We start from the raw sequence: 24,896 nt of genomic DNA on the forward strand, positions 1-24,896 counted from the left end.
TGAGACCCCATGATGTAAAGCCTTATCGTAGTTCCTGATACGTAGTAGATACTCAATAATTGGTATGTAGGATTACAGTAGTTCAGCGCATGAGAGAGTTTTAGGTAAATTGGAGGGAGAGATCCTGGGGGCATTTCAGGAAGGCAGTAGCTTTTTTTGTTTGTTTGTTTTTTTGTTAAGATTTTATTTTTTTAAGTAATCTCTACATCCAGTGTGGGTCTTCAGTTCATGGCCCTGAGATCAAGAGTTGCATGTTCTACTGACTGAACTAGCCAGGTGCCCCAGGAAGGCAGTGGCATTTTAACCAGTCCTTAAAGAAAAGGGCAATGATTACAGTGTGAGCAAAAAGATCTGGAAGTTGGAAAGGTGGGTCCATAGAAGACCAGTGCTCAAGTATCTCAGTATTACATACATCTGTGTGAGTTTGTATTTCTGTCTTCAAAGAGTTGAAGGTCTTAGTCCTCACTGAATGTGTCCAAGGATGTTATCTATATTCATTCTCTATTGCTGTGTAACAAATTACCCCAAATCTTAGTGTCTAAGGCAACAATAATTATCATCTTTCATTATTTCTGTGTGTCAGAAATATAGATGGGGTACAGAGGGGATGACTTGTCTCTGTCCCTCTGTATGTGGAGTTTCATCTAGAGGATTTGAAGACTGGAGTTAGAATCGTTTATAGATTCATTCACTCACATGTCTATGGTTGATGTTGGCTCTTGGCTGAGGGCCTAGCTGGTGCTATCAGTTGGAACACTCATATCTGGGCTTTCTTACATGGTGGTAGCTGGATTCTCAGGGTGAGCATCCTGAGAGAGATAGCGAGCCAGGCAGAAGGTGTATCCTTTTTATGGTCTAGTTTTGGAAGACTCATGACATCAATTACAACTGATTTTGTTAAAAATGAGTCACTGAGTCCAGCCTATATTCAAAAGAAGGAGAATTAGATTCCACCATTTGAAGGGAGGGAGAAATGTACAAGAACTTATAGGACATATTTAAAAACTACCATACTGGGGGGTGCCTGGGTGGCTCAGTTGGTTGAGTGACTGCCTTCGGCTCAGGTCATGATCCTGGAGTCCCGGGATCGAGCCCCACATCAGGCTCCCTGCTCAGCAGGGAGTCTGCTTCTCCCTCTGACCCTCTTCCCTCTCATGCTCTCTCTCATTCTCTCTCTCTCAAATAAATAAATAAAATCTTTAAAAAAAATAAAAATAAAAACTACCATACTGGGGCACCTGGGTGGCTCAGTCGGTTAAGAGTCCCACTCTGATTTCGGTTCAGGTCATGATCTCAGGGTCATGGGATCGAGCCCCGAGGCAGGCTTTGTGCTCAGTGGGGAGTCTGCTGGAGATTCTCTCTCTTCCTTTCCCTCTGCCCCTTCCCCAACACTCACCTGCATGCACTGTCTCTCTCTCCAATAAATAAATCTTAAAAAAAGAAGAAGACCCCACCATATTGTATAACAGTCTAGTTCCTTCTAGCCTGTTATGGCTAGAATCTTGGGTTTGGAATCCGAAGCTATGATTTCCAGTCCCATTGCTACCCTTTCCTAGCAGCATGGGTGACTCACTTATGTTAATATTCTCTTCTTTCCTTCTTCCATCTGGTTAAGAGGAGGCCATGTGAGAGTCAGGTATGTTCATGTGCTTTGCTAACCATATACAAATGCACATTATTTTTTCATCTTCTGGTTCCACTAACCTTTCCTGGATTGAGAATGAACAGAGTGCAAAAGAAAGAATGACACAGGAAACCATAAGATCAAGTGAGTAAGGAATAATGAGCATAAATACAAACAGGATTCTCTTTAATTCCATGAAACTCAAAGTATTTCTAATATGAATAATCAGGGCACCTGGGTGGCTCATTCGGTTGAGCATCTGCCTTTGGCTCAGGTCGTGATCCCGGGGTCCTGGGGTTGCGTCCCACGTTGGGCTCCCTGCTCATCAGGGAGTCTGCTTCTCCCTCTGCCTCTGCCCCTCCCCCCATGCTCTCTATCTCTCATTCTCTCTCTCTCTCCCTCCCTCAAATAAATAAAATCTTTAAAAAATATGAATAATCAATACACTTTGGTAGAAAATTGGTACTATTGATCACACTGAAATTATTTCCAATTCTTGCAAAAAGGTATTATTAAAAATACAGATGTCCCGCATTGGGCTCCCGGCTCGGCAGGGAGCCTACTTCTCCCTCTCCCACTCCCCCTGCTTGTGTTCCTGCTCTCGCTGTCTCTCTCTGTCAAATAAATAAATAAAAATCTTTAAAAAAAATACAGATGTCTTTGGGGTGCCTGGGTGGCTCAGTCAGTTGAGCATCTGACTGATTTCAGCTCAGGTCATGATCTTGGTGTCCTGGGATCGAGGCCTGCATCAGGCTCTGTGCTCAGTGGGGAGTCGGCGTGAGGATTCTGTCTCCCTTTCCCTCTGCCGCAACCCCCACTTGTGCATGTGCACACACACTCTCTCTCAAATAAATATTTAAAAAAAAATAAAGATGTCTTTAAAATTGCATGTATGTATATGTATTTTATACATACACACATATACATACATACATACATACATATGTAAATGCATAGAAAAAGAACTGGAATGATACACACCAAACAAAAGTGGTCATTCCAAGAGAGGGGCATGGAATGAAGAAGAAGGGTCTTTAAATTTTTAAGGATTTTTGATGAATTTCAGTGTTGACTTTAAAAAAATTAATGAACATATATAACTACATTATATATGTAGTTTTTTTCTCCTTTTTTAGAGGAGAGCTCTTTGTAGTATTCAGTATTGGGTGGGAGGGGATATTGTCTCCAATAATCAGCTGTTTGCTGTCATCTTTTACATTTGGATCCGTAGGTGATTTTAACTTAGATTTGTGGGACTCATTCTTTTTAAAGATTTTATTTATTTGAGAGAGAGAGAGAGAGAGAGAGCACACAAGCAGGGGGAGCAGCAGAGGGAGAGGGAGAAGCAGGTTCTTTGCTGAGCAGGGAGCCCGACGTGGAGCTCGATCCCAGGACCCTGGGATCGTGACTTGAGCCAAAAGCCGGCACTTAACTGACTGAGCCACCTAGGCGCCCCATCTTTAGCCTGAGGAAGTAGGAGTAACAGCCCGACTTCGCTAAGTGGGAATGAGGCAAGGAGAAGTGGGAGTTGAGGCACAAAGCCAGAAAAAAGGTAGGGTAGGTTGGAGTCAGGTAAGATTGTTGCTGGAGAGGGTTAGGAAGGAGCCTTTGAGCCAAGGAGAAGCTCTGGCAAAAGCTTTGGGAGTCTTCACCAATTATTCCCTGGATGAATAGACAAAGCTCTGATTATTTCTTTCACCGAGTGTCTGACTTCATCCTGGAGTATCTTTACAAAACTCTAGATTGTTCTAATAGGACAGACAACAAATCGTTTCCCACCTGTGGGTTTTCCTTCTTGCCAGCCCCGCTTGGTGTTGCCTGGCCTTACTCTGTGACAAGAAAAGAAGCTGGAATTCTGAAAAGTTGCTTTAGCCAAATCCTGTGAACAATGGGGGCCTTGTTCAGGGTTTTGCACATCAGCTTTTGGAGGAGTTTAATTCATCAGCTCAGATCTCTGCTTTTGAAGCTCTTGCTCTAGTTAGCATCGTGTTTCTCTATGGAGGGGCAAGCCTGATGGAGGGGTAGGCACTGCTTCTTACTCACCCAGCTTGAGACATGTGCCCAGTTCTACTTACACCAAAAAGTGCAGTGTGGGCTGATGCAGGCCTTAATGGTCCTGAATGGACCACCAGTGAATCCAAAAGAGGGAGATGAGCTTTGTTACTGTGTTTGGCTTATCCATGGCTACATGGACACTTAAAATTTCTAAGATTTCTGTGGATTGATTGCATGGTCTACCAGAGGGGTACTGAGCCAAAATTCAGGAACTGGGAATGATGGTCACCTCCCCTCCTATAGATGAAATTTCCTGAGAAGTTATCGGCTTTGGCTGGTTTGGATCCTGGCCACTTATTCTCCGATGGTAGATTTATTCCGCCTTTAGATGGCAATAACTGAGTCCCGAAAGGTGCTGTTTGAAAAAGCTACCGTTTTGGTGCGTTAAATGATATTCTACCCTCTGGGAAGACTTGTGGGAAATTTCTTAGGACTTAGGGGATTCCAGTTCCATGTATGGAGAAGTTGTATGCTGCCTGTGTTGCCTCATCAAGCTGGGTAACTGATGCATTATGTTACCAGGGTGAGCGTGTGGCTGCCATTTTCTTCATTTTTGTCTCATTCTGTTTCCCTCGACAGAGCAATTTGGTTTTGATGCTGTGCCAGAAATCTTCTGACAATGAGCTACTGGAACTTGGAGAAAAGAAACTGTGTGCAGTACCGCAGGCATTTTCTGGTGGACAACAGTGTGTTTCATGGTGAGCTGCCTTTTGTATTTGTGGGGCTGGAGCTTTTATTTTGTTTCTGACAGCACTTTTATTCTAGCACTTCGGATGCAAATATGGTGTCATCGTCGGGTTGATCCAAGAGCTTGAGTTAACTTGTTTATGGATAATTTGCCTGAGAAGCCCCACTTATCTCATCCCCTATAGGTGTAAGCAATGTGCCCACCCCAATAACCATAATGGTGTCACCACTATCTTCCTTACAAATTAGTTTAGATCAGTGCCTTTCCTCTTTTATGCTGTCAACTCCAATAATATCCCTTTCTGATGTCTGAAATTTTGGGGGGCTCGACCCATAGTAAATGTTCAGTTAATATATGTGGGTCATCAGTCAGTGCTTGTTACCAGCATGCTGTGTGTCTACTATCAGGCCACATATAAAAACAGAACAGAGCCTTTCACAGCACTTACCTATCATACTCAGGGTGGATTACTGCAGCCACAAATCAGAAAGGAATCAATACTTCTCATTTTTCCTGGCAAACTAAGATGATTTGCCTTTACCCTGCTGGGGTGTGTGTTTTGTGATACAAAGTCAGGGATAAGTCTGTCAATCCCGCTATCAGGATACCCTTGAATGAAATTTGTTTAAGAGTCAAAGATTTACATGTGGCCCGGATTTTTGGAGTAATCTCCATCAGAAGCCAGGGGAATCGTAGAGGGTAGACAGAGAAATTTCCCAGGGATCAAAGTGCCGTTTAACAATCCTATAATCTAAGCTGCCTTAGATTTTCCAAGCTTAGTGTTTCTTCCCCAATTTGGTGATAGACTTACACTTTATTATTGCTTTCAATTAAGTTTAAGATAAACTCAGCCTTACTTACTTTATTAAAGTACTTCAGAGGTTATAATTTTTTTTGTTCCACATTCATTATGCTACCCCACTACAGGACTTTCCTAGGTAAGGCGTACTTTATCTTACTACAGGTCAAGAAAGGGAAGCAGAAATGACATGACTAGCCCAAGTTGACCTAGTTAATTATTAGCAAGGTCAGAACTAAAATTTCTACCTCTACCTTTCCAGACTGGCTCTTCTGGCATAGCAGTGGTGAATGCAGGTGAATGTCTCCTTAGGGAAAGAGACAGGGGAGTTGTGACCTTACCCTGTGACCCTGAGTTCTGCTTTATTTTGTGAACCTTAGCTAAGGGTTCTGATCATTGCTTCATCTCTCTCTCTCACACAACATTTGCTTTGGGGTATTTTCTGTTACAATTTTTTATTTGTAATAAAAGAGTAAATATGATACGTGAAGAAACACAGGCATTAGAAAAACTAGCTGTATTTTTTCAAGTTTTATTTTGTGCCTGTTTGGACAAAGTTCAGATTTAAATGCCTTCATATAGTATTTTAGAATGCCATTGTCCAGAGATCTCAAAGGCTTTAATGATTTAAAAACAACTTTCTATGTATTTTTATAGTTGTATTATACTTAGTATATTACTATATTATGCTGAGGGCTTGATGAACACTCGTATTGCTTTCTTTCAACACCTTTGCAATTGTTATTATTCATTCTGTTTCACAAAGAGGAAGCTGAGGCTCAGGGAGGTGGTGAAATGGTGATCTAAATTTCAAACTCTGATCATTCTAACTCTAAAATGCCATCATTTCTTTTATTCTAGGCTGCTATCTCCATTTCAGGAGAGAAATTAGCACTCAGGCTTAAGTTCCATTCAGTAGTATTTGCTCTGCTATTAACTAGCCTTTGCTATGATCTGGAGCAAATGGTATAATCCTTCAAGAGCTCCATTCTCTCCTTGTGAAATGAGCATGCTGGTCTTGATGATTTCGAGGTTGTTTCTAGTTCTAATACCTGAGATTCTATTGGAGTACTTCTGAGAATTAAAATGATGGGATTTTGTGAGCTACCTTTTTGCTGAACACGAGATACACAAGGGGGCAGTAGAATACTTAAAATATGAATTGGTTGCTGACATGTTAGAACTACTCTTTTGGAAGGAATTAGAGATACCAGATTTTCCCAAGATTAAAAGGATTAAAGCCAGTTAGAATTATGATTTTATTCATTTATGATAAAGCAATAGCTTTAAGTATTTCTGATAGTGTAAAATATCATTTTGGACTTCTTTGCCTAAGGATATGTAATTCAGGAAAGAATGATGCCTCTACTCTTCCTCTTTATTTACCTCTGCAAAAATGAATGTCTGTTAAGATAGGAACTTACTTAACTTAAATGGAGAGCTGTGAGAAGTCTTGGTATATTTTAAGCCAAGGGAGCTCTAGTGATAATATCTTTGTAGAGGATTTCAGAATGTGCCTGAGAGAAGAAAGAGGGCAGGACCTGTTGAGTCAGAAATGTGGGATATCTTTTGGAAAAGGCTTCTGGAATATGGGATGTGCATTTGGATGCTTTTTCCCTACTCTCTTGGCTTCTCCCTGTCTATTTGATAATTCTTCTCCTATAACCAAATCAATGAAAACAAAAAGAGAAATCTCTTCTATTGCAAACAGAAAAAAAGCCCACTTCTGCTGCAAGATAATAGACTTTTAGACTATGCAGACTTCCCTGTGCAAATTGTGCTGGTCAGACTCTTTACATACAGATTTAAGCAGTAGTTTGAGGAGAAAAGAGCTACATGAAAATGGACTATGTGGGCTACAGTGATCAATAAAAGTAAAAATTACTTTTTTTTAAAAGTAAAAAAGTAACATTCGTAACAAAAGTAACAAAAAAGTAAAAAGTAACAGTTGTATACTGTTTCGCAGTTCATAAAACATATTCATACCCTCATTTTCTGAGTATGGAGGTGGTATGTTTCATTACCCACAATCCCACAACCCAAAGAGAAACACTGTTAATAGTCTGTTTCTGTCTAGTGTTTTATCTTCTCTTTCGTCTTTGCAACAGTCCTAATGGTAAGATTGGAATAGTGGGAAAACTTAGGAAATGATCTATATTGGCTGACAAAATGACCTGGTTGAATTGACATAATTTCTGTGTTCAGTGATGTGAGGAACCCAGATAGGAATTATGAAAAGCTGTTTCTTATTTCCCACTCATCTGTCCTTTGCCCAGATTTTTAGGGAATCTATTGATCCAAAGGGATTGTGCACCTACTGAAGAAGCCAATCGCTGAGGTTTTTTGTACTTGGCTTTTATTCACCTGCTGTGTTTGAAATGGCGGGGGGGAACTGGGGCAAAGATGATTTGTGTTGTATGAATCTTGTTTTTTTTTTAATATTTTATTTTTAAGCAATCTCTATACCCAATGTGGAGCTCAAACTCATAACCCTGAGATTGAGAGTTACATGCTCTACTAACGGAGCCAGGCAGGTGCCTCTGAATCTTATTTTAATAGATTGTACTTGCATGAGTTATTATTATTTGAAAATTACCTACACTGTGTCCTGTTTCTCTTGCTTGTAGTGCATTGTGGTGTTTTTTTCTGACCTGGGACGGATTCTTAAACCAATAAACAGTGTATTTGCAATTAATATATACATTTTTTTATGCACTTAGTTTTTCCACACATTTGAGTTCCTTAATAGAATAAATTTAGAGATGATTTAATTTTTGTTTTCATGCACTGTTAATTATAATTGTGATGTTGGAAAGAATTATTAGTTGCTTTCCTATAAGTTATTATGGTATCATCCCAACTTATATTGAAATTTATTTCTGTTGCTCTCATGTTATATTGAATGTTTCTGAATGACCATCACAAATCTAGAGTAGAAAGGTTTTGAACTGAATTATGAGTCTCTCTTACTACCTAGGGATAAAGTGAAGCATAGTTCTCTTATTAAGTGTGTAATACGTTTTTTCAAAAAGTGCCTTATATGTACTTTTACTTTGCCTCAAGCAACCCTCTAATGCAATGGATTCATTTAGTTAATTGATTTAATGAGTTACTTTCATCTGACCTCCCTTTCTTGGCCTGAGGCCTACTTGGTGATGTGAATTTAGAAACTTGACTACCAATCTGTAAAAGAAAGTAGGCTCGGATGGGGTCCTGGAGACTAGTTCTGTTCCTAGTTTCACTACTAACTTGTGTTGCCTTTGTCACCTTTGGGGATCCTCAGTTTTCTTCTTTCTAAAATGAGGGTTTCACCAGCTTCCAAAGTTCCCAGTAGCAGTAACGCTTGAGATCTTTGTGTCATCAGACATGAGGATGGGTATGTAGTGAATGAGAGTGTCCTACAGTCCAGAGTGTAGGATGGAAAGGCGGGCAAATGGGGATCAGGAGGAGGTAAAATTGTAAACTTTGTAGTTAGCTTTGCACTGGCAGAACGTTACCTTTCTCTTTAGGGAGAAGGTGTGTGTGTCTGTGTGTGCGCATGTGCGCACAAACATGCACGCACCTATAAACGCTCATGAGTTCTCCTGACCATGGAGAGACCCGTAATTAGGACTGATAAGCAAGCTTTCAGCACAAATGTCTTTATATTCAAAAAAGAAGAATGGACAAGTTCACTCCCCCTACACTGGAATTCCATCTTTACTGGAAAAAGAAGGAAGAATGCCAGATCCTGCCTGGTATATATGAAAGGACAATGAAATTACACAGAAGTGAATTATGATTCTCATTAAAGAGGCTGTTTTATTAACATGTTTTGATTTGAGCAGCAGCTTTAGGGGTTTGGGGGCACTACTAGATTTTATATTAGTGTTATTACTGAGCTTAGCTTTTCCATCCAATGATTGTATAAACGTCTTCTAGGTCCAGAAAATACTAGTACACATAGAATTACTATTAATGCAGTGACAGTCAAAATTTTGCAAGCTTCATTAAGGTGAAAAGTATTACCTCTTGGGAGCGCCTGACTGGCTCAGTTGGTAGAGCATGCAACTCATGATCTTGGGGTCATGAGTTCAGGCCCCACATTGGGCATAGACATTACTTAAAAAAAAGTATTATCTCTTGGAGAGTAACTCTGCACGCAAAAAACGTCAAGCATGAGTTAAGAGAGAGGGTGGGAAAAAAAAGTAGACCATAAGGGAGAAAATGTATTGAGTCATTTAAATTTTATAAATTGTAATAGAAGTAATTCTGGAAGCAGCCTCGCCCAGTCAATTCCTCTTTAGCCCTCTTCTCAAGTCTCCCCTCCCGCATCCCTCACCCCCAAAGGATGGCCACCAAGGCAGAAAGCATCTAGTGAGGTATTCTTTCGGGTCTATGATGTTCTGGTGCACCTTGCAAATATGCCAGTGGCAGTGAAGGCCTGGGCAGAGCAGGTGTGGCCTGACCTAGGTGTGGCACCTTGCAGGGACTGCCCTCCAGCTGGGTTGCCTTAGGTGACTTCTCCCTCTAAGATCAAGTTGCCATGTCAGCAAAATGCTGTGACTTAGGACAAATGACTTAAACACTTCTTTCTAAGTGCTTGTGTTTAAAAACTTTTTATTTTATTTTTAACCTTCTCTCCTCATCCCACTTTTAAACAGAGGATAATTGGAGAATTTGCTGTTAATTACCTGACAAAATTGATTTATGCACTTTCCTCTTCCCATTGTCTGAGACAAATTACAGCCAGCCTTACAAAAGTGGCTACTTATGTACTAGTTATAACACAAAGGAAATAACCTTTAATATGAGCTGGTATGAAACAAAACGATTCTATAGCTTTTTGGGAACATGTGCTGTTCCTTCATTTCCTGCACTTAGAGAAAAATTCTCAAGGAAAGCCTCAATGAAATGCTATTTACTTTATGTTTTGAAATTTGAGGTTCATTTCTTTTTTGTCCTTCTCTATGATGGGCATTCCATCTGTGGCTGGTTCATGGCGTATTCTCAACTGAGGGTAGCATATTCAAGAAATTGTTTAATTTTTCTCCAACGAATGATTTTAAAAGTACTCTTTGCAACATTTTGGGTGGATTCTGTAACTTTCTGTCTACTTTTTGGTTATTGAGGGTTTAATCTAATTTAAGACATTCATCTCAAACGCCTTTGTGTCCCATCTCCTTCCTGGCCCCTAGCACAGGCCTGAGCTGCCTGTTGGGGGTTGAGGGTGGAGGCTCAGGGGGCTCTGCTGTACATCTTCCCCTTGAGGAGGAATTCAGGCCTGGCTTCTCAGATTTTGGTACAAGGAAGAGAGATGGGGAAGCCAAGTTCTAGAAGCCACACCTGGGCACCTGGTTTGTATGTCAGTCGTGGCGAGGTGACCCAGCCTCCCTCTGGGTCCATCCTCTGTGAATGTGTAATTGGCGCCTCACCAAGGGACTCTTTTGGAGAGGGCCTGCTGTCTCCCTCCAGCCCCACCCATTGTCCCTTCCGAATTCCCTCGGCTGAGGCGTGGCTCCCTTGCCCCGAGGACACCTGGGCAACTGTCTGGTCCCTGCCCTTCTCTTATCTCCGTGTTTGTTCACAAGGAGTTTGCAGACTGCTGTGGGCTGTGGAGGATGAGGTGGGCTGTGAAGGTTCTGCCTGTTCTTCCCAGATCTACTGACTGTAGTCTCTTGTCTCTTCTCACGCTATTAGAGGGGTGACTCCAGAAGCCTAAAGAAATCTCTGAATCATTCTTTGGTAGCTCTTCCCCTGCTTGTCTCTGGGGGTGAGGGGTACTTCCTCTGATTTTGGTCCTCAAGAGGGTCATCCTGCCACTCCAGGCTCGAGGCTGTACACACAATAGGGGATCAGGGAATGTGACTCTGAATGGATGGAATGCTATCCCCCTAAACCCTGATAGTTCTCCTTGGACCCCTCCAGAGTCTCTCCATTCTGGTTTTTGTCCACTAAGATTTTGAATTAGGGTGACTTAATTTCCCCAAAGATTCTGGTGTTCTTCATTGTGCTCGCTTTGTGCAAGGTTATGTAGCTGGATTGATGGGAACCAAGCAATCATCTAGACTCATATATGTAAGTCCATGCCGAGATGTCTTAGCCTCTTTTCTCCATTAGGGAATCTAACGATAGGGAGATTTTGCTGGGTAATTGAATCCACTGTGATCTTCTTTCTTGTCATGCTTTCTATGTTGAGGCCACTCACATTCCATAATGACAGAGGGGATGAAAAGATCTGGGTAGAGTGCAAAATGGTAAACAGGAGGTCTGGATATTTGGGAAGCCCAGATGGACGAGAAGTAACAACGTTCAGTCTTTGAAGCTTGATGTAGCTTTAGTTGTTAGAAGCAATGAGCCTGTTGCCTTTAAGTGAAATCTGTGGCGGGCCCTTCCTGTTGGACTCAGGTTCTTTCTCTTAAACCTGGCTGTTGGGAGTCCAGCCAAGCAGAAAGGCCCTTGATGGTTTTATTTCTTTATGCTTGGGAATACCAATTTTCTGATTACTAAATTAGAAAGAAGAAATAACATGTCTAATAAACAGTCAACGTTTCCTTCAGATTTGCAGACTTCTCACGTTTTAAATGGTTGCTTATGAGAATTATTTCCCCATAGACCTGTGTTACAAATTTAAGCCTTTGTTCTTTAAGCTGCATTTCCATAATTATAATTAATTTTCCCCTGCTCTCTCATTTCCCCAATTGTCTTTTCTGTGCCTAATATATGCACAGAGATTGATGGGAGGATGAAATGTCTTTCCATGAGTAGATTCGGGGTTCTTTCAGGGCAACGTAATTGTTTAATTTAGTTGCACAAAAGATCCAGGTTTTTTTTTCTTGGACCACAGTAATCATTATTAGTGGTTGCATCTGTAGTCACAAAACCTTCCTATTTCACATTTATCAAAACAGAGGTTAAAAAATGCAGTTTGTCCCTTCATACTGTGTAAATGAAGTCATCCCAATGGACCTGTGATACTTTATATTTTCTTAGGACTCGTTTCTCTCAGCAAGTATGTCTGAGGTTATTACGAGTGCAAACTCTTGGTGTCAAAGGGATGTTCAGATTTCATATTTAAGGCTCGTGGCCTAGTGTGAAGTGGTTTCACCCTCCCACAGCTTCAGCTCCTCTCCACACGCTGGTAACTCCCAACAGCGCCCCCTGGCTTAGAGGGCCCCTTGGTGTTCCATACCGCGATGCACCCTCTCACCTGACACCACTGATGTGGTGAGGACCAGGTCCTCAGACTCAACACACCTGAAGCAGAACTCCTTCCCTGGTGCCCCTCAGCCTCGCCAGCCTCAGTTTCCTCTTCCCCTCCCTCATTAGGCCCCAGCTATGCTGACCTTTGCATTCCTTGCTCCCAAAACTTACTTCTTCTTCCCTTGTCTGGCTTTCAACTTGTTCTTCAGACCCCAGAGTAAAGGTCCTTTCTGCAGAGAAGCCTCTTCTCACTTCCCTGCCTACGTCAGGCCCCTGTTTTAGGCTCTCCTGTCACCCTACACGGCTGCCTCACTGCCTTATCACTGCTCTAATCAACCAGTTTCATGAAAACCAGTTTAATTTCTGTCCCCCCATTCCTGCTAAGTTCCAGGAGAATAGAGACTTTTCTGACTTCTGTTTCCAGTACATAGCAGAATGCATTGCATGCATTATAGTAGGTGCTCAGTAAAATACTGCTGAATGAATGCACTCATTTAATAGGGGAGGTAAGAACCATCTACCCTTTCATTATTTTTGCACTCTAAGCTTGGCTTTTAATCTTTGTGCTGTGGAATGTATCTGTTCTGTGGCCGCAGACCCTCTTCTTTCCTTCACTCCTGCTTTTGCCGTGGGGAACAAAAGAATACCCATAAACCATCCCTTCCTGAGATTGAGAAGGAAAAGGCCACTTCTGCTGAGAATCCTAGTGTGCTTTAGAAAAGATGATTACAAATGTATAATGCCTTGAAATGGAAAAGGACAAACTCATTTCTTTAAAAGAATTTTAGACTTTTTGAATTCATTTAATACTACTTTCCAGAATTTCCATGTTGGTTATATGTGTGTTGAGTTTATTCAACTCTGAATATGGAGGTTTCACTCATTAAAATAACACTATCAGTAAAACCTGCCTAATTGCGGTATTTTGCATACTATTAAAATTCTCTGCTGCCTGTGTCTGAAAAATCTTCAGTCCACAGAAGTGAGTGTTGTCTGTGGACTAATTCTTACCACAGAAGAGCATAGAATAGACCTGCACCAAAACAAAAGCACCAGTTTTCTCCGTAAAAGAGGAGGCTAGGAGGCCTGGGGTACATGAGAAGAATAATCAAACAGCATAGGGCTTCTTTAAAACTTAAGGAAATGCACTTTTATTTCAGATTTACAAACAAGAAAAATGGTCAGCATCTAGGCCTTTCATCTAAGAATCCCAAGCAATAGAAGAGTACACTCCTGACTTCCAGGTAGCAAAGTCACTCAGAAATAACACCTACCTGGGTAAGATAAATGTAGAATTTGAGAAAACATTTTTTGTCCAATTTCGTTTTGCACATTTCTGATCCTGGTCAGAATATGTGACATATCACAGTGTTCTTAGGATATTTCATATTTAAATATAAAAGATGGCAACTTATGCCCAATTAAAAGGGAGAACAGTGAACACATTTATTATTTAGTGCCTATTTTTATTCCTTGCCAACTTGCAATTGAACATCGATGGATATTCACAAATGACCATTCTTTGAAATTACACCAGTGTCAGAATTTCAAGGTATTGTGCTTTTAAGCTGCCAGGAGCTTATCTCTGGATGTGGAGACTTGTATTTATTAACTCTTAAAGCCAGTGGTTCTCCCAGCCTCGGCTGCACATTGGAATCACCTGAGCGTATAAAACTGTTGTCTGCGCCCTCCGATATTCTGATCTAATTGTCTGGGGTGTGGCCAGGGTGTGGGAGAAGTTTTAGAACTCCCTGGGAGATGCCATTGGGCAGCCAGTTAGATTCTGGTGGGTTGGAAACCCCAGACTTAAGGTGACAAATACATATTGTCTCAACAGAGCCACAGAATTCATGAGTTTGATAATGGTTATTTTCTATGATAGCCTATACTTTACTAAATCTTAAAAGTGCGGGAAGAGGGGCATGTAAGAAGAGTCTGGATACAAATAGTGTGAGTATAGAGGAAGCAGGAAAATGGAGAAGCGTCATTTATGCTTGTGATGTTGTGGATGCTGGTTTTCTTAAAAATTTTTTTCGCTTTATTTTTATGATGATAGCAATACAGGCTCACTGTAAGAAAGTTGGAGAGTACAGAAAAGACCAAAGAAACAGGGAAAACAATTGATAATCTCAGTATGTGTTTCATTTTATTTTATTTATTTTAAGCAAGCTCTCTGTGCAACGTGGGGCTTGAACTCACAACCCCGAGATCAAGAGTGGCACGGGTGCTCTACCGGCTGAGCCAGCCAGGCACCCCTCAGTATGTGTTTTATGCCTGCACTTCCTTAAAATGATTTAACAACCAAAGATTAAGTAGCAATTCTCAACTCTGTTTATACATTAGAATCTTCTGGGGTGCTTAAAGAACACTGATGATTGGGCTCTACTCCAGTCCGGTAAAATAATCTCTTGGGTGTGGGACCCAGATGTCTTCTTCATTCATTCATTCCGTATATCTACATTTTTATCTGTATATATATATATATATATATATAAACCCCTATAGCTCTATATGTTTATCTTTAAATGGTTTTGATGCACTGGGAGGGGTGAGAATCAGTGACCTAAGGTTGCTGATTGACTAAAACATCGATCAGTAAACTACATCAGGTATTAGTTTATATGAAAACCTTGATTTTTATGCAGATGGAGGGGCCAAGTGATATGCTCACCTTCATATCAGTATTTTCTTTCCGAACAGGTTTCCCATTTGTTTATTTATTTATTTTTAAATATTTTATTTATTCATTTGAGAGAGAGACAGAGACAGAGACAGAGAGAGCACAAGCAGGGGGAGAGGCAGAGGGAGAGGGAGAAGCAGGCTCTCCGCTGAGCTGGGAGCCGGATGTGGTGCTTGATCCCAGGACTGAGATCATGACCTGAGCCGAAGGCTGACACTTAACCATCTGAGCCACCCAGGCACCCCTCATATTCCTTTTAATATCGTGCATTCTTAGTGTCCTTAAAATGCGGTTTGTCTCATAGCCAGTAGATCTGTTACATGAAACAAAGATAAACCTTTCAGCATTAACTGATCTCACAATGTTATCCATGGCCTCCTGGTGGTGAACAGAAATACTTCGGGAAGGCAACAAAGAACATAAAAATGGTGTTTTGTTTTGATTAATCCATGATGAGGACTACACAGTTCACAGCAGAATAATTTAAGAATTGATACAGAAATAAACATGAAACACAGGAATTGGGGAACAGTACCATCATTTGGAGTACATCAGAAGTAACCCCGAGTGTCATTAAAATGGTCTGTGGGTCTACCTTGGTGAAAGGGGAACCTAGAGGCGTCGAGGATCGCACACATTTTGTTGTAGGAGGCAGACTTTGTCAGACATCTGTTTTACAGGTGAGAAAACTAATGCTCAGGACCCCTTTGTTATTCCTAGAAATTTCAGAGTTAGAAAGGAAAAAGCTTGTCTTAGATTACTCTTATGTTGCATGATACCTCCTTCTTTGCACATGGGGTTGTGTGGGGGACACAGAGAGGAATTTGGGGCTGATGTTAAGATAACCCAGTTTAGACCTAGTCAGGAAGAATCAGTGGGATTCTACATTGGCATATTCTTGGGGCACCATCAGCAAATTTTAGGGTTGATCCTGAATCACAGTCGCCACGAGGATTGGCGATGGCGGTTGCTTTACCAGCTTACCTCTCTTGAGTCTTTCAACAAGACAGTTTCACGGATAAAACTCAGAGAGGTCAATAATTCGCCACAAAACACATTGTTAGATGATGGTGTTCAAACCCAGGTTTGTCGGCCTCTGAAATCTGGGTTTTCTCTATTGTGATACAATGATGTGTTATACAAACTTGTTTCTTTTAAAGCAACTCAGGGTGTGGGTTTGAGTGTTTTAGGAGAGCTTCAAGACCCTTTAGAGGCCACTAAAGGACTCCACAGAGGAACCAATGTGAGTTGCCTTCAGCCTGAGAAGGGCTATTAGGGTACTGTGTGTGGGGGCTGGGAACTGGTATGAACTGGAGCAGTCCTTGGGAGCCTGTGGAAATGCAGACTCTTGAGTCGCACCGGGTACTTACTGAATTGGAATCTGCATTTGAACAAGATTCCCAGGTGGTTTGTAGACACTCTGAAGTGTAAGCAACACTTCTCTGAGAGATCCACTGGGCTTGGGTGTGAGCACTTGAGCCTGAGGGAATTGGTTCCTACTTCCAAGGAACAGGGAGAACAGGGAGGCAGTTAGGGGGCAGAGAAGAACTGTTTCCCACCAAACAACACATTTAGAGGGTAGAAACTTGTGTGTGAGGGGGACAGCTAAAGACAGAAGCCCCAGATGCTATCCCAATGCTCAGATTTCCAAGTGGGAGACATGAGGGCTATAAATGCCCAGGTAATTTGCTTTGTAGAATGGACTTAAAAATGTGAACCTCCTATGTCTAAAACCTCGGAAGGTACAGCTAAGGACATAAACAGTACCCTGGTCTGCAATGATGCATGATGCATCAGAACTAGAAAGGACTTGGGAAGCCATCTGATTGAAGGATTCCAAACTGAACCCGTAACTGGGCTTTAGAACATTAGTGAAATCACGGAACATTATTCAGAACACTCTTATGTATATACGTATACATTTGTGCCTCCTTCTATGAACACAGTCCTTAGTTTTTACCACATTTCAAAGTAATCTGATGTAAACCTCTGCCTAAAACTCGTCTCCTTTTATAGATAAGAAGGTGACTGGGGTGCATACTCTTACCAATCACCTATTGGCAGAGTTAATTCTAAATGCCAACCTTTTGCCATTCCACCTCAACCAGCCTTTATGATCTGAGCTACATATTATGAAATGCTAAGTAGATTTTCTGTGGGATAAATCTTATAAATCTCTGCATTTTCTGATTATTGGAAATGGCTAGATCTTTATAGCATTGGAATATTGTGACATAAAAGGAATTTTACCTGAAAGCATTTCAAAGCCTCTTGTGTATTGGCCAGGTGAGTATGAAGATATTCATTGCAGAACTGCTACAGGGCAGAATGTTCTGGGCATTGGCCCTGTTTGGCCCATCGCTGAGGGCAGCAGGGTTCCATGACACAGGGCTGTCCCCAACTGGTGGCCTCCAACTGACTTTTGTGTGTGTCTTCATAGCTAATAAATGATTATGAACTCTCTGTGGGGAGTCAGGTGCTGAACTTTACAGAGTAATATAATCCATGTAGCATTTAGATCAAGTAATGATTTCACTGTCTGGTAATTTATGATCTGGTGAAGTGTTGATTCTGTGAATCCAAAGGACATTTAGAACATTTTTCATTTCTAAGGATAAAGCTTTTAAGGCTGCTGCTCTGTAACAACCACAGATGAATGGCCTTTAGTTGTGGAAGTTAACTTGTTAAGGTGGGCCCTCTTTGCATCTACCAGAAAATAACGGAGTATCCAGATCTTTGTTGAATTATGTCTGTGTCAGGAGGATGGTTTTTGAAGGACAAATATTTAGTATCTCAACTTGCAGCCTGTGTTTGATTCCAACTTTCATACATGGATGCTCCTATTTTAGCTCCTGAGAATCTATCTGGGAAATAATATTCTCATAAGCCTCTTATTCTGAATCTTTAATTATATTTTTGATCCCCTATCCCTTACCATTTGTCCTAAATTATATAAATCAGTGCAGATGTGTTTAATATCTGGTAACTAGAGGTACCATGATACTAGTAATATAACATTTTTTCTTGGATACGTAACCAGTTCTGCATAAAGTATAGTACTATTTTATTTCTAAATTAGATTAATTTATGTAAAGTGATAAAATGTTATTGCTTTCTTATTTTATCATCTTTAGTATTCATGAAGGAGCAATTCTATCCTCTTTTCTCCAAGGTCTTTAACAAAATTAGCCTTTGTAACCATTTTTGTGCTAGTTGACTGTGAATGAGGAGAACTAATGAAGCAGAAAATTAAAATACTTTTGATGTTTTAATTTTAATACTAATCATTAATCTACACTTCATAGTTACTTTCTCATTGATAAATTTAAGGCTTTGAAAAGTATTTCTATGTTTTGTAATTTTTTTTTTAGCTACAGAGTTTTATTAGATTTTTGAAATTCTTACTATTTGTATACCTTGTCAAGGAACGAGAATTTTGGCAGCCAAAAATCAACTTGATTATGGGCAGAAGGCTTATTTGTGTATGCTCCCAAGCATTTTACTGCCCATGTGTACATTTTTTTTTAAAAAGTCAAACATAGGCCATCTTGAATATATTTTCACCTTTAGGAGAGTATGCATTTTTCTAGGAGTACTTTATTTATTTATTTATTTATTTTAAATATTTTATTTATTTATTTGAGAGAGAGAGAGAGAATGAGAGAGAGAGAGCACGAGAGGGAACAGGGTCAGAGGGAGAAGCAGACTCCCCGCTGAGCAGGGAGCCCAATGTGGGACTCGATCCCAGGACTCCAGGATCATGACCTGAGCTGAAGGCAGTCGCTCAACCAACTGAGCCACCCAGGCGCCCCTAGGAGTACTTTAGAGAGTGGTTGTACCATAATATTCGTGGTATTTTGGAACTAAAAGCCCTGCAATTGTTGTATAGAATTTACAGGGCTGGAAAAGACCTCAAGAACCTCAAGGAAATTATTTAACACAGCCAGTTGGTGAGATCCTTCTAGAATGAAAGCTCTAGAGAACTGGGAACATGACTTTAGGGCCCGGCATGTAAGAGATGTCCAGTAAGTGAATGAATTAGTAACCTCCTGCATTCTGTCAGTGAGGATCCTAAGGCCTGGGAAGGTGAAATGGTGGGCCATAGGGGAGTTTACCTGAACTGTCAGCAAATGGTAAGAACCAAGTCTCTGGTGCAGGGTGTGGTACATACCGTGCCACACGGTGTGCCTATAGTCACGCAGTTCTTGGTCTCATGCTAAATGGAGGCAGCTTCCTTGTTCCCAAATGCTGGTGCAACTATCAACCATCTGTTCCTGCCCCGGGTCCTTATTCCCCAAGCTAGTTTGAGCACAGGATGTTGCTTCCTTTACTGCTTCCTGCCTTAAATGTGTGCTGACCTAGGTTCTGTGCTGGGAATTCAGCAGTTAACAAAGTAGAAATGGTCCCTGTCTGTATAGAGTTTACAGCCTTGCTTCTCCTTTGCTGTTCCTCTCCTCCTCCTTCTCTACTCCCCCCAAGCTCACATGGGACCTTTATGTGATGGACACTTTTTCTTTGGAAATAATTTTATCCTCACTGAAAAGCTGCAAGAATAAGAATACAACAGAGAAACTTCATATATCTTTACCCAGATTTACTTACTGTTAACCTTTACATCATTTGCTTTATCATTACAAACTTGTACACTCACTCCTTACACACACGCACGCACAAAATTACTTTTTCTGAATAATTTGAGAATAAATTACATACCTCATGGTCCTCTGCCCCTAAATACCTCAGTGTATATGTTCTAAGAATAAGGACATTACCTTATATAATCATGGCACAGTTATCAACATAAGTAAATTTAAAACTGATAAGGTCCTTTAAATTTTTTTAAGGTCCTTTATTTTTGAATTTTTTTTTTTTTTTTTAAATCTGATCTCTACAGGGAAACAGACCCGAGGGTAGGAAACTAGCAAACGTGGAGAAAATGTTGTGGCATCATAAAGACTAGAGTTGGGGCTGGCCTGGCATGTGTGTGATCTGTGCTTGCTTTAATGCTTTGCTGTTGCCACCTTGAAATTCTTTATTTTTGGAAAAAAAGCCTCAGGCACCTGGGTGGCTCAGTCGTTAAGCGTCTGCCTTCGGCTCAGGTCATGATCCCAGGGGCCTGGGATCGAGTCCCGCATCAGGCTCCCTGCTCAGCGGGGAGCCTGCTTCTCCCTCTGCCTGTCTCTGTCTCTTCTGAATAAATAAATAAAATCTTTAAAAAAAAAAGAAAAAAGCCTCATATTTTCATTTTGCACTGGACCTGGAGATTATGTAGCTGGTCCTGCCTAGCGTACCTGTGTACTGGGCTAGGAACTTCTGAATCTGATTTTGTAGGTAGTGTTGTCGATAAGGAGACTGAGGCTTAGAGGGATTTAAAATAATTCGGCTCAGGTTGCTGAGCTACCTGGTGGGACGGAGATTCGAACTTCAGTCTTTTTGATTCCATATCCGATGGCTGTCACATCGCTTTCAACTACTCCATGCCCCCACCTCTCCCCGCACCGTGGGGGCATGGAGTGCATTTGGAACTGTCCTTGCTCCTTTTCTCCTCAGGAACTCTACCTTCATTTGGTACCACAGGCTGTTTCTCTTTTTCTTCCTAAATTGCTGGGCTTCTTCTCAGGAGAGTCTCTGATCAGCAGCACAAAGGCAAACAGCCCTGAAGGCGGCTTGGGCTGGGGTCAGCTCCCTGTGCAGAATGAGCCTTGCAGTTTGGTCCCTCCTTAGCCAGGCCTTGGCTTTGGCTGGCCTGGGAGACTTTCCGGAGATGTGGCTGCTGGCTCTTTGGCCTGAGCTGTCCTCTGACTGCAGTCAGGGGCTATGAGTTGTTCTCCACTCTTGTACTCAGCAGAGCCTTGTTTAGAGGGAGGTCGTCTCATCAGCTAGAATCTCCTTCTCCCCTTTCCCCCACTCTTCTTTTCCATGGTTATCTTCGTGTTTGCACTCCTCATGGGACCAATCTGTATATGCATCGTTCTGGGCTTCAGGATTACCAGATAAGGGGGTTTGTATTATGATAACCACGCGTGCCTCCCATTTGAATGCACGTATTGTAATCCCTTTTTAACTGACTATAAACCAAGCCAAGCCTGGGCAGATAATATCATTTACTTTTTTATTAAACCCAGAGATGTCAGATGAAGGCATGTGAAATGCCATCCATGAAAATATCAGCTATGCAGAAGCACGGTTATTACATAAGCAAACAGTCCTGCTTTAGCTGGAGTGCTGGAGAGTACAAGTACTTCGGGTTTATTCTGGACTCTCAGGCTCCCTCTGTCCAGCCCCTCCTCCCAAGGTGGGGGTAAAGGGGCTCCTCTGTTCAAGGGTACAAGTGCCTCCTGAGTGCTATGGGGGAGTTTGAATATGTCATTCCTTAAGTTTTGAGCATTTAATTAAAGCTTCAGCCCCGAGGGAAGATACTTGTGTTAGTATATGTCGTTGTCAACAACTATTAGAGATTCCCATGTGCCTACCTATCTCTGGTTAATTCTCCTCTGTTGATGTTATAATTAACACTGATCAGAACTGATGGTAGATACCTAAAGCAATTGATGCTGATTTATAAAGTCTGGATACCTTTATTTATATCTGGATATGTGTTCACGCAACTCAAATGTCAACTGAATGTTCACATTTTCCCAGTCTCTACTGAAAACCTTTCGAGTGCTGCAAGTGTCACTGGCGGTGAGCTCCTGGGCTTATAACAGGGCCTGTGCATAAAATTTTGCCCGGAAGGTCTCTGTTGTTTGTGTGGTTGGCTCAAGCTGACATCAAGCTCTGAGCCGACCAAGGATTGCATTTTGAATTATATTGACATCTCCATCAAACTGATAGTGATGTGCCTGTGAAATTTTATGCTAACCTATGAAATTTAAAGCGACATGACCGATAGTCATCTTTCAAAAAAAAATGAGAACTTTTAATTTTAACGCCAAGGGTCTTGAAGGGGAGATCAATAAATCATCAAGGAAGCATCATTTCAAAGAGGCAGTCGGCCAAAGAGTGGATCATCTTTGTCCTGTGGAACATAGTAATATTTAATATGGGTAATGCTTAGTTTGTTTTGGGATTCGGATGCTTAAAAATGTGTAGCAATTACTGCCCACTGATGCGTGTCAAGTTTTTAATGAAGGAGGAGGCCAAACTGGTTTATTTGACAAGCATGTGTGATCTATAGGACATGTTCCATATCATTAGAATATGTAGCTCTCTCTCTCCCATGATGAATAAACCAGCCATGGGGAGCCTGCTGTCTAGATAGAACCCTTGTTTCCGACATTCTCAGCATAGTTAAGCAGTCATTGGAGAGACACCTGTACCCCTCCAGCTCTTCCTTGGTTCTCAGGTGGCATTTTTGTAGTACACTGGGTTTACAGTTCCTGGTTATACTCTGTTGGCTAGCAATTAGTTCTTGCTGGCAATAATGTTAAGCCTGTATACAAGGTATGTGGGAAGAACGCTGTTTGGATTAGAAAGCCCAGTTTCAGGTAACCCCCGGCCCCTGTACTGTTGTGCAACATTAGTTTTGTGATCTTGGGCAAGTCATGAAGAGTCTCTGAGGCTCAGCTTCCTCATCTATGGGGGCCAGATGATCGTGGTGCTTCTGCCCACTTCATACAGTTGTTGTCAGGTTCACGGAGGCATCTGTTCCTGAAAGGACTTTGTAAGGGGTAGACTATGAAGGACCATGCAGCAGTGGCAAGGTTATCATGATTTCTGCCATTGGGCATTTAAGTACATTGCATACACCTTTGAGGAGCGCTTAACTTTTTCTTTGAAAATGAACTCACGGTAGTGTTCCATTTTGTTCCATGGCACTTGATGCAAAAGTTCTAGCAATTTTCCGGGATAGTCCTGACAGGGGTTTCGGAGCTTCCTATAATATGATTTCCTTAAATGCATTGGTGATGAATAGGCTATAGGTGTGTACTGTGCTGGTGTGTTTGAGTTGATACATGAGCCTTACTGTTTTTAATCCATTTAACCTCAAGCCTGCAATGACTGCAGCAGCTTTCATCTAGTGAGTTGAGTCCATTGTAAATATAAACTGAGAGGAGATTTCCGGTGCTATCACACAGAAACTCGGGGGCAAAAGTCTCTACCCTTCAGGGAGCTGTTCTTTCATCTCTGTGATTCACATATACCAAGTAATTGGATGGTGCTGCACTTACTTCAGGGCCAGATACTGCTCGGGAGGGCTAGTAAGTACAGATAGCCCTGAGTGGTCAGGGGATTTTGATGAAGGACTGCTGCCCAGTGTCCCCAGAATGACCTGAACCAGCTTGGGGTGAAGAAGGGAGGCTCAGACAGAACAATGCCACAGCGGATAGGTAGATACCCTCTGTTTTATGAAAGCCAGTGGGCTTGCTCATCCTGAGAGCATGTCTCTCCCTGGAGCTCGTTGATTTTGTATGTATGTGTAGGATTCTTGTTGGGGTTTCATTTGTCTGTGTAGTTACATTGGTGATTTTGCTATAGTATATTGAGGATTTGGGGTTTCCTGTGTAGTTGAGTGCATTGTGAAATTTCATAAAAAGAATTAAGTTCTAGTAATTCTCTTTGGTGCTCTAGGAGGCTTTCAGATGAAAAAATAGATTGCAGGATATAAATGATATGCTCGAGATCTCCAGACTACCTTATCTGGTGAAGAACACTGGCCCTGAAGACAGACTGTGGGGATTCAAATTTCAGGTCTATCACTCATTTGCTGGGCCAGCTCAAGGAAGTTACTTGACTTCCCTCTGCCTCAGTTTCTACATTGGAAACTAGAGAAAGGATTATACTTAATTCACTCATATGGGCATTGTAAGGATTAAATAAAGTATGTACAATGCTAGGAGAGGTGTCTGAAATATAGTCAGTGCTTCATAAATGTCAGTAATTCTCAAATAAAGTTCTCCATCATTTCAATACACCAGTGGGAAGGGATTATTTCCTCCCTTGTTGAGAATTACTAAACTGGCTAGACTTTAAAAAATGGTATTTTTTTCCCCTGAATAAAAGAAGTAAATGCTGGTTCTAAAAAATTAAAATATAGTTAAATTTCAGAAGAAAAGAAAAATACCTAGAGATCTCATTGTTAATCTTTTTCATATATTTTCTAGTCCTTCATTCTCTTTCTATATACAAATATTTTACATAATTAAAATATTGTATATTTAGTTTGTATCCTTTTTTTCATATAGAATGTCAGACATTCTCCAGGTAATGGCAATGTCTCAAACATTGTTAATGGCTAGATAGTATTCTAAAATATGAATACATATTTTATTAATCATTCCCTTGTTGATTGGCACTTAGATTGTTGGCAGTAATTGTAATAACTAGTACTAATGAAATATTCTTGTATATACATTTTTATATTTCTGATTATTTCTGATATTAAAATTTATGCTCTTAATTTACAATTTATCAGCAGTGTGTGAAAGGTCCTGTGAAATCAACTCCTCACTAAGTTACCGAGGTGCTTTGAGTTAAGGGGCTGGAGGACAGGGTCTGTGGAAGGGTGTGGTTGGGCACCACCCAGAGGCTCTTTCACTGTGAAGTTACTTCTGCTCACCTCTTGCTTTTGTACTGCTTTGAATGCAGATAAAACTGTGACTGTGCTTTAAAAATTGAATGGCTAATTTGAGATTATGGTTTTCCAGACAATTTTGCTAACTCAGCCTCTCTGTGTTCCCAAGCCAGAGGTCCTAACATCTTCTGCCATTGTGGGAATATTCTCTAACTGGGAAGATTGAGGAATTCTGAATTCAGTCTGAAATCTTGTAGATGGTTTTCATGACCTGAAGCATCGAGCCAGTGGGAAGGATCTGGACCCTGGAGTTAGCTTGAGTTTGAAGCCTGGTTCTAGCACAGCTGTGCAGTC

General features: G+C 41.2%; 1 protein-coding gene across 3 annotated transcripts in view; it reads left to right on the forward strand.

Moving 5' to 3' along the window:
* Nucleotides 1–4,298: 4,298 nt before the first annotated feature.
* The window catches only part of PLCH1 (phospholipase C eta 1), a 169,649-nt gene continuing 149,051 nt past the window's right edge, over nt 4,299–24,896 (forward strand). For all 3 annotated transcript variants that reach the window (XM_088020892.1, XM_088020895.1, XM_028103164.2), the window contains exon 1: nt 4,299–4,377. In XM_088020892.1, the coding sequence (XP_087877018.1) occupies nt 4,299–4,377 (79 nt within the window). The remainder of the gene's footprint in view (nt 4,378–24,896) is intronic.

Source organism: Eumetopias jubatus, unplaced genomic scaffold (assembly GCF_037043125.1).
Source record: "Eumetopias jubatus isolate StellerSeaLion01/CBP00866 unplaced genomic scaffold, mEumJub1_p1.0 scaffold_1, whole genome shotgun sequence".
In the NCBI taxonomy this organism is placed as follows: Eukaryota; Metazoa; Chordata; class Mammalia; order Carnivora; family Otariidae; genus Eumetopias; species Eumetopias jubatus.